The following is a 9261-nucleotide window of genomic DNA, read 5'->3' as shown; positions in this document are numbered from 1 at the left end:
CGAACTGGTCCTTAGATTCATTCTGACAACCGATTGTGTCTCAATAATAGCTTAAGCTTTTGGAGTAACTGGTTGTTTCACATTATATCAGAGAAGAGGGGACACACCCACACGTGAGGGGGAGTGTTGAAATATAAATGATTAAATAACACCAACTCTAACGGCTTAAGCTTTTGAAGTAATGGGTTGTTTTACACTTAGAATACTGAATCAGACTGGGGACCAAGGGCAACTGAGTTCTTCTTCTTCTTTTTTTCATTTAGGCAAGTTAGGATTGAACCCAGGAGTAAGCATAGTTTTCCATTTTTTTTTTCTCAAATATAATGTGGATACACAAATAAGAGTGTTCTACAAAACAAGGATATTTGAAAGGGATTTGAAAGCGTCCATCGCTAAAGGCATTTCACGGATGGTCTGTTGAATGTGAGACCAGCCACATAGGCTTACTTTTAAGAAGATTCTGTCTTCATTCACGAGGTGACTTGGTCTCACATGCAACAGGCCATCCGCAAAATGCCTTTTAATATGGACGCCAGCAAATCCCTATTTTCAAATAAGGATATTTTCTTTCCTCGGACCGGAAAATAAGGCTTATGGCCTTTTTATATTCTCTATTTTTAGGAGAGATTTTAAAATAGGAATAAAAATTCTTCATAAATGAGGTGACCAAACAGAAAAAGACTCATTTTCAGGAGAAGTTTTTTTTTCCCAAAAACATAAATTCCATGTATCTTGCCGACATCTAGAGTTTCGGTTTCCATCTTAAAAAACACATCTTTTCTTTTAACCCTTTGATTATGGGTTATTGTTGTTGCATCTCCAAATGCGTATGGAATAAAGAAAGAAAAAGCAGCATCTGAACAAGTGCATTGACAGTAGCCTAAGAAAAAGGCATTCGAAAAGTTATGGTCCATTCGTAAATAGAGAGAATGAAAGGGGTATTTTTCAACTTACTAAACCTTCCCGGGCTCGTTATTCTACCGAACAGCTCCGCAATTCAGGGGCCACCAATCTCAGCCCTCCCCTTCCTTTCTAACAGACACAAGAATTCCATAACCCCCACTCTCTAATCTAGGGTTTCATCTCTCTCTTAAAACCTAGGGTTTAATCTCTCTCTCTCATCAAACCTAGGGTTTAATCTCTCTCATCAAACCTAGGGTTTCATTCCTCTCTCTGCAAACCTAGGGTTTCATTCCTCTCTCTCTCTCTGCAAACCTAGGGTTTCATCCCTCTCTCTCTGCAGACCTAGGGTTTCATCTCTCTCTCTCTCTGCAGACCTAGGGTTTCATCTCTCTCTCTCTCAACCTAGGGTTTCATTTGTTCCTCTCTCTCTCTCTCTGCAAACCTAGGGTTTCATATCTTCCTCTTTCTCTCTCTCTGTCCAGATCCTAGGGTTTAGGGTTACATTTCTTCATCTCTCACTCTCTTCCCGAACAAATATCCAGATCCAGCACCGGATAAACCTAGGGTTTTCCTGTAGAATGTCATCCAAAACTGGCTACGGAACCGTCCCTCAGGCAGCGCCATCGACATCTCGGACCACATTCATCTCTGAAGCGAAAGCCAGATCGAAAGAGATCTTCGCAACCCGCAGGCCATGGCACGAGCTCGTCCGTCTCTCATCCTTCGCCCGCCCCTACACCACCGGTGAAGCCCTAATCCGAATCCGTAAAAATCTCAGCTATTTCCGCGTTAATTACGCCATAGTCATCTTGATCATACTCTTCGTGAGCCTCCTATGGCATCCCATCTCCATGATCGTGTTCTTGATCATCTTCATTGCCTGGTTCTTCCTATATTTCTTCAGAGACAGTCCGATCGTACTTTTCAATCGCACATTTGATGATCGCATTGTCCTCGCCGTGCTCAGCCTAGTTACAATTGTTGCCCTAGTTCTCACCCATGTTGGATGGAATGTGCTTATCTCGCTTATCATTGGAGCGGTAATTGTCGGTTTGCACGCTGCTTTTAGGGTTACGGATGATCAATTTCTTAATGAGAATGAAGCTGTGGAAGGAGGGTTGCTCTCTGTTGTTGGTAGTCCTATTCGTCCGACTTATGGCCGTGTGTGAATTGGGTTTTCTTCCTATTATTCTATTCGATGATTTTGGTAAGGGCTTTTTGTTCATTTATGATCTTGAGCTAATTTGCTGGTTAGGGTTTATTGGGCTGGTCCTGCTTATTTGGAATTCGATTTGAAACGAGCCGTTGTGGATCTTTGTTGGGTTTCTCATTTACACTGCAAATGCTTTGATTCTGAACCACTGAGTTATTTTGTACTTGTTTCTGTTGAAGTTTGTGATTTCTTGAGGAATTTCATTATGTTACGTTTCCAATTATTGCTGGTTGCATTCCATTGAATGAGGTTGTATTTGCTTCTAGTTTTCAATATGTTTTTTATTTTTTCCTTTTTAAATCTGTCTGTAAATGTTGTGCTGCAAACGGATCATAATTTTGCTTTCTTTATTTGAAATGATTGTTCATTTGGTTCTCAGCATGGAAACTGCAATGGCCGGTGGTATTTTTTATTTCACACTTCTGGAGCTTAAAACCTTATGAGGATTATGGAATGTTATCTCCCCACCTAGTTTGGGACAAAGGCTTAGTTGAGTTGAGTTGTATCTCCGCTATCTGAATAAGTGATTCAATACTGTAATATTCACGTTTAATATTATAGCATGATGGGTTGGGCATAGAGTGAAGTTTAATATTATTAAAAGTTCAGAATTTCTGGGCAAATAGCGTTTAAAAAGAAGATGCTGGGTGAATCATATATGTTTATGCTGTAGGACGTTAGGAAATGAATACAGCGGCCTTATGTGGCTGATTGCATTAACTACTACTAATAGAGTCACTGTATTGAAGGTGCAATTTTTCGGTTCTAATTTAGAAGATTATTTTATCCTTCCTCTCTCTCCTAGGTGGGGATGGGTCTGTCTAAGTATTCTCCAGAACTTTTCTTCTGTCATCTTCTATTGGAATAACCAATACACCAGAGGCCATTTTATCAATTTGCTGATGATATGCTAAATGGAATGATACTGGTATGGTAATCCATCTGAAGGAAAGAGAGTCATTGAAGAGGATATCTGTTGAGTTGGTAAAATTTATTTATTTATGGTTCAGGGAGTTGTGCCCTACCAAATCTTCCATTCCAAATATGTGGATTTAAAGACCTCTAATAAGGGATACATGCTGGTGCGAAATTGTGACCCCCTTTCATTGTTGGATCCCTTTTGTAGTGAAATGCCCAGTAAAGATGTCACTGTCTCCTATGAACTAGTTACAGCAGGAAGTTGCTTCATCAAGCATGTTTTTTCCACATAAAGCATGCATTTGTTCTGTATTTTTGTTAAGTTCACTACACAAATGTTCAAGTTTGAATTTGTAGCATACAACCATGGGTCCTAACTAGAAATTGGGGCAGGAAGGATATTCTTTAGAGAACCAAATTATCATGAATTTTATTGGTTTTTAGTTGAAATTTTTTCAGAGTATTTTCTATTGGGTGTTAAAAAGTCTTTATTTGGAATTAGGTGGGACTCTCTGAAGCTTTTTTTTTGGTTCGTTTTTGAATGATGACTCTCTGAAGCTTTATAGTTTCTATTTTTTTAATTAAAGATGTCTAACTTGAAGTAGGAAGGTTGAATTCAGAATAGTTTGTAATAGTATGAATGTCTTAGAGTATATTGTTTAGATCCATTATAAAGCTTTTATCTTTTTTATTAGAGTATTCTAACATGTTTTAGGAATGCTTTACAAGTGTTCTAAAGTTAGAAAGTGTGTAGGAGTGGTCTAGGGTGTCTGTGTTTAAGAAGGCAAGTTTTTTTGGTGATTTGAAATGCCTATGAACGTAATTTAGAACACTCTTTTTTGGGCATTTTTTATATCATAGAAATTTTAAATTTATGCCAGCTAAAATTTTCCTTGGTGCTTGTTTTCTCATTGAGAACGAAACCCAGTTCTCATTCTCTCAATTATTGTTCTCTTTCAAATATGCTGGGTTTGATTTTCTTCAGTTTGTGTCTGCGAATTTCCATTATCAGAGCAGGTGAATTCTTGCATTATATCTTGGCCTTTAAGGTCAAATTTTGTTTGTAAAGCTAAGCAGTTTCTCCCATTTTGTTTTGCAGTTTATTTTCTTGATTTTATTTGAATTTTTTTACAAGGCATTAAGGACATGCTTTTTATGTTATTTCTTTTTGACTAGACATTAAGCTTTGAATCACATATTTTTGCACAAAAAATACTAAACGTCGAAAAATATTGCAGTCGATCGAAAAAAGAAGTAAAATAAATTCCTAGCAATCGTACTTCAACACCCCCAAAATAATTTACTTTTTCCCTGCCAAGTTTCCACTTCAACCCAACTCAACTCAACTTAATAAAGCCTTTGTCCCAAACTAGTTAGGGTCGGCTAAATGAATCCTGTAGAAAAATTTCATGAAGAAGGAGAAAGGAATCTACCCAGCTCAAATCTTGGCTCTAGTTGGGTTCTTCTATGTGGATCATTTTCTTCCATTCTAATCTATCCAAGGTCAAGTTCACTGTTATGTTCCTAGCTATCAAGTCTCTCCTCACTGTGTCTACCCAAGTTGTTTTCGGTCTGCCCATACCTCTTTCCTCGCTGTTTCCACTTCAACTCATGGATAAAAAATATATCAGAAATTTCCAAATATAATAAAAAATATCCAGCAAATTCCACATAAATCTTAGAATGTAGAAGATTGCAACTCTGAAAATTTTAGGATTAGATGAGAGTTTATTCGTACTTTGAATAGATTCACACATACCATTCATATTTGGGGCATCACACCACTAGGTGTTGGGAATTACTCTCGAAAGGTAGAATGTTCTGTCTCTCCTAGCCTAAATTACAGAAAATACTGCAAAGTGGCCACTTTATATCTCTTCCCTATACTTTGAATTTCGAAACCCTGCTTTTCATGGCAACCCTCGATCTCGACTTCCAAAAGACCTAGTTGACCCCCCACGCTACCCGTCCACCCACACACAAAAAAAGAAGTGAAAAAACGATAACTCTAAAGGTTTACATTGACAAGATCAAGATAGGGCTCTAATCTCCACTTCATTTGAGTCCACCACCCAATATGTTTGGAAAAATTGTTCACAACTTCACCTAACTCATTACTAAAACCCACTCCAAGTTCTAAATCCTTTCCAGTCTCATACCATATGAATTACCATTCACATTTTAGTTTATGAGGATATGGAGGTTTTCATCTTGGTTCAGTTATATTCATCATCACACTACAGAAAGAGACATCTCGGCAAATTCTCAGTATGTTTTCAAATGAAAAAACCTCTAAAACTCCTTATACATGCCCAAGGATAGCTAATTTCATTTCCGGAATGATCCATATCCCAAAGTTCTCTTGTTTCTTTCTATCTGAATTGGCCAAAACAAAGCATATGATGTCACTTTTGTTGTTATTTTACTCGGCCTGTTAACGGATTCAATTCGAATCGGATCTACCCATAGTTGGGTCATGATGTGTTCATATCCTAATCGGTCGGATGTTTGTTGGAAAATTCTTCTGATCCTATTTTTGGTGTCTAGGTCACAATTCAGATGCAATCTAACCATTCGTTGGGTCGTTCTAGATCCAACAAAAAAAGTTCGACTAAAACAATTTAGAGATGACGACAGTGATACAATGCCAACCTTTGATATATTTTTTTATTAGTATGAAGTGAAAGAACTGATTCAAGGTGGATTTTTAATCAGTAGTTTGACTGTGCTAGAAAAATATGGTTTTGAGATAGAGAAAATGTGGCATTTCTACAGTTCTACAGTTCTACTCATAGTAGGCCATCTGCAACCCAACTTTGAAGCTTTGGAACAACATTACTCACGTCAGACCCAACACCATCTTAAGTCTTTTCTCCTCAACTAGTCTATCTTCAATAAATTTAATCACGGTTAGCCTTCTTGCACTTTCTATCCGATGGAGAAACAATGTATTTTTGTCACCTTAAGCCATTAAGTTCACTACTTTTGTCTCCAACTTCTTTTTGTCTTAATACTTTTTTAAACTCGGTTTGAAGTTGGTTCCTTCATTTTTCCCCATCAGACTCTTGGTCTTTTGGCTCGCATAAACCTGTAGGTACCCAGCTAAAACCATCCTCCACAGACGATTGCTTCATTGGAAAAGTACACACTCCTCCTAAGACATCAATATCTACGAACTTCTTTTAATTACAGTAATAACCTATTATGTTTTCTTCAGTGTTCCTACTGCCATCTTTCTTTTGTTGTTCACTTCGAAGTCTAGAGGAGCCTAGTAGATTTTTTTTGTAATTTGGAGCTGAACAGGTCCCACACTAATCAGTAGCCTTTATGGATACTTAAAGGAAACTGTAGAAAGTAGCTTCTTGTAGGGCTGCAACAGGGTTGGGTTGGGTCGGGTTTTTCAAAACCCTAGCCCAACCCTAGATCCCATTATCTCGGCCCTGACCCTGAGTCAGGGCCAAAAAACCTCAACTCATTGCCCGCCCTACAGGGCTCAGCGCGGCCCTGTCCCACCCTGATTGACCCTAGTGCAAATACCAGTTAAGAGTGCCAAAAATAAAGCAACCACATATCATATAGAACAAAATGATCAATAAACAGAGAAAGGGAACAAAATAAGACTATGAATTCAGCAACATGACGGGCAGCAGAGACAATTAATAATAATAATCTAAAGAAACATCAATCCAAGATAATAGAAAACATTAGCAAAAGAAACATGCACAGATGGTTCAATTCTATAATAGAAAACTTAGGGTCGGGTCGGGTCGGGTTGACCCGAGGTATTAACCCTAAACCCCACCCGACCCTGAGTCAGGGCCTAAAAAATGAACCCTGACCCGCCCTCAGCGTTGGAAAATCCAGCCCAGACCCTGTTCGGGCTCAGGGCGGGTCAGGGTTGACAGGGCCAAACTTGCACTCCTAGCTTCTTGCTTGGAAGTGTGCTTGGAAGTAAACAATGCACAAGAAATAGGTACACATTGGAGACTGAATTTGGGGGGAATAGAGGATCAGTTATGATTAGGTAGTTCGCACATGGATCATTCATGAACATTCTGTTGACATTGCTACCAATGCAAGTGATCTGATGGTGTCTAGTCAAGATTGCTATGTGTATCTAATTTGGTGCTCATCTGGCATGTGGTCCGTGTTTACATCTGCAAGTTTGTAAGGGAAAAAAACTGACTTTGTAGAACTAGTAGCATATCTCTATGGTTTGTTTTAAGAAAGAAAAAGTAGTTTTGCCTTGAGAAAAAAATTTGTTTTGAGATGCATGTTTGTACAGCGAGCACAATTTTTTTTTTTTTTGATGATAAAGGGTATCCCCACCCCATTTTAGGGCGGGACTAATCCCTATGGATGCACGCAATCACCCGTAAATCACGTGCATCGGGTGACTCCGAGGGGACTCGAGCTCATGTCTATGGGGAGCAAACCCACGAAACTAGCCGACGTGCCAAACCCGCACAAAATTTGTGCTCTAAAATGGCCAATTATGCTATAAGAAGCTTTCAGTCTTCTTATTTGATTGTTCACATGCATGGTGGTGATGGGCGATGATGAAGTCATCTTGATTCATGGTGAATGTAGCAGACGTGCCAAAGCTTTAGGGATGAGGCCATACTGGGGCCCATTGATGAATGTCCTAGATTCTGCCATCGTCTTTTCACTATTGCTGCTTATAAGGCTCCACACGCCTACGATCCTCGTCAGTGTGTCATCAAAGCCCCGGTTTGATTGAAATTTTCTGTGGAAATCCTGTAAAATCACGCAAACCATCCATATGGTTTAATAATATGAACACCTATTGACATACATTGTCGCTCATGTCTCAGTATATGCCACATTTCACATGCAATTCATATAAATATTTATACATAATACACACCGCATTTCCTATACAAATCATATAATTTCAATTCTGTAACGCAAACTAATATAGTATACAACAACTAATGCACTTATAATTTTGGTTTTGATATGAGTCTCAGTTTAGGTATCGTTTCGGTGGCGTTTAAAACAGAAACATTTCACTCGTTTCGTGTCGGTTTCGGTGGAAATTTAAAAACATGGTCATATTTATCCATTCAGATGAAGCGGTTTGTAGTGGGCTTTTGAGTCGAAGGCAACTTAGAAAATTTGCAGCATCATTTTTGAATAGGATCATTTTAACAGTCCAATATGAATTTTGTGTGAATGTAGGATGCTGGTCAATTTTATCTCAAAAGCATTTGTCGTGGGCCATTACTTGGAGAGTTAAGATTGTTTGGTCATCCTTATAAAGCCCTCTCTTGCTGACTTAATGCCATATTTTATGTTCTTTTTTAAAGATTTCTGGGGCTTTGACTGACTAGATAAATTGGGAATTTGAGGATGGTGAATAAATTGAATACCTTGTCAATTGTAAAGAGATCTCAAAATAAAAAAGAATTGTAGTCTAAGCATTGGGAATGTTGGGCTTGAGAATAAGTTGGGGAAGTGGTTATAGAGGTTGGGTGATGATATAGATGCTCTTTACAAAGTGGGCTGGAGTTGTTGGGAATGTATCAGAATTCCTAGAGGTCTAAGGCTTACGTGTAGGGCTATCCGTGCTATCAATCCTTGAAGGTTTTAGTAAATATATTATGTTTAGGATGGGAACGAGGGAGGTGATTAATTTTCGAGAAGACATTTGGTTTGGTAATGTTGTCTATATAGCTTACTGGTCCAGAGAGTTTTGTATCAAAGCATACTAAGGAGGATGAGTGTGGGTCTTTGCTTCATGACTTATATTCCATCTATGTATCCTAATGGCGAGGGAGTGGTCTTGAGATGATGATAATGGTCAAATATTTTTTGTCAGTTATTACAGTGAGTTTGAGTTGGTTTTGAAGCTCTATCTATGGGGTTTCAAAAGTGGAGGCCTTTTGTTGGATGATGGCCAAGGAGAGCATTAGAGCCTCTGTTCTCCAGGAAAAGAAAATTTAGGTTTGCAAACGTGCATTTCTTTGTAGGGAGACTGAGGAAATTGACAGGTAATCTCTTGATTCTTTGCAAAGTGGTGGGTAAAGTATGGTCTTACTTTTTTTTAAAAGGTATGCCAGAAAATACAAAGTATGGTCATACTTTCTCAAGTGTTTTGGTCTCTTGGGCGTTTTCCAAACCTATCCGTGAACTTTTTTGAGGGTTTGGGTTTCTGGAAGATCATTCTGTACACAATCGAATTGTCTTGAATTTTTTAGCATTGA

General features: G+C 38.5%; 1 protein-coding gene across 1 annotated transcript; it reads left to right on the top strand.

The window, feature by feature from the left end:
• The first annotated feature begins 943 nt into the window (after positions 1–943).
• PRA1.E (prenylated RAB acceptor 1.E) lies at positions 944–2381 on the top strand. The gene has a single exon (XM_077391262.1). The coding sequence runs from the start codon at positions 1482–1484 to the stop codon at positions 2070–2072; it is 591 nt and encodes a 196-aa protein (XP_077247377.1). The 5' UTR covers positions 944–1481; the 3' UTR covers positions 2073–2381.
• Positions 2382–9261: the final 6880 nt, after the last annotated feature.

The sequence above is a fragment of the Tasmannia lanceolata genome, unplaced genomic scaffold (assembly GCF_043159265.1).
Source record: "Tasmannia lanceolata isolate RefF3 unplaced genomic scaffold, GAP_Taslan_0.1 ptg000012l, whole genome shotgun sequence".
Lineage (NCBI taxonomy): Eukaryota > Viridiplantae > Streptophyta > Magnoliopsida > Canellales > Winteraceae > Tasmannia > Tasmannia lanceolata.
Note: the sequence above shows the minus strand (reverse complement) of the source record. Positions and strands in the feature narration are given on the sequence as shown.

Coding starts and splice junctions, on each gene's coding strand:
- PRA1.E (XM_077391262.1), top strand. CDS start 1,482: ATGTCATCCAAAACTGGCTACGGAACCGTCCCTCAGGCAGCGCCATCG.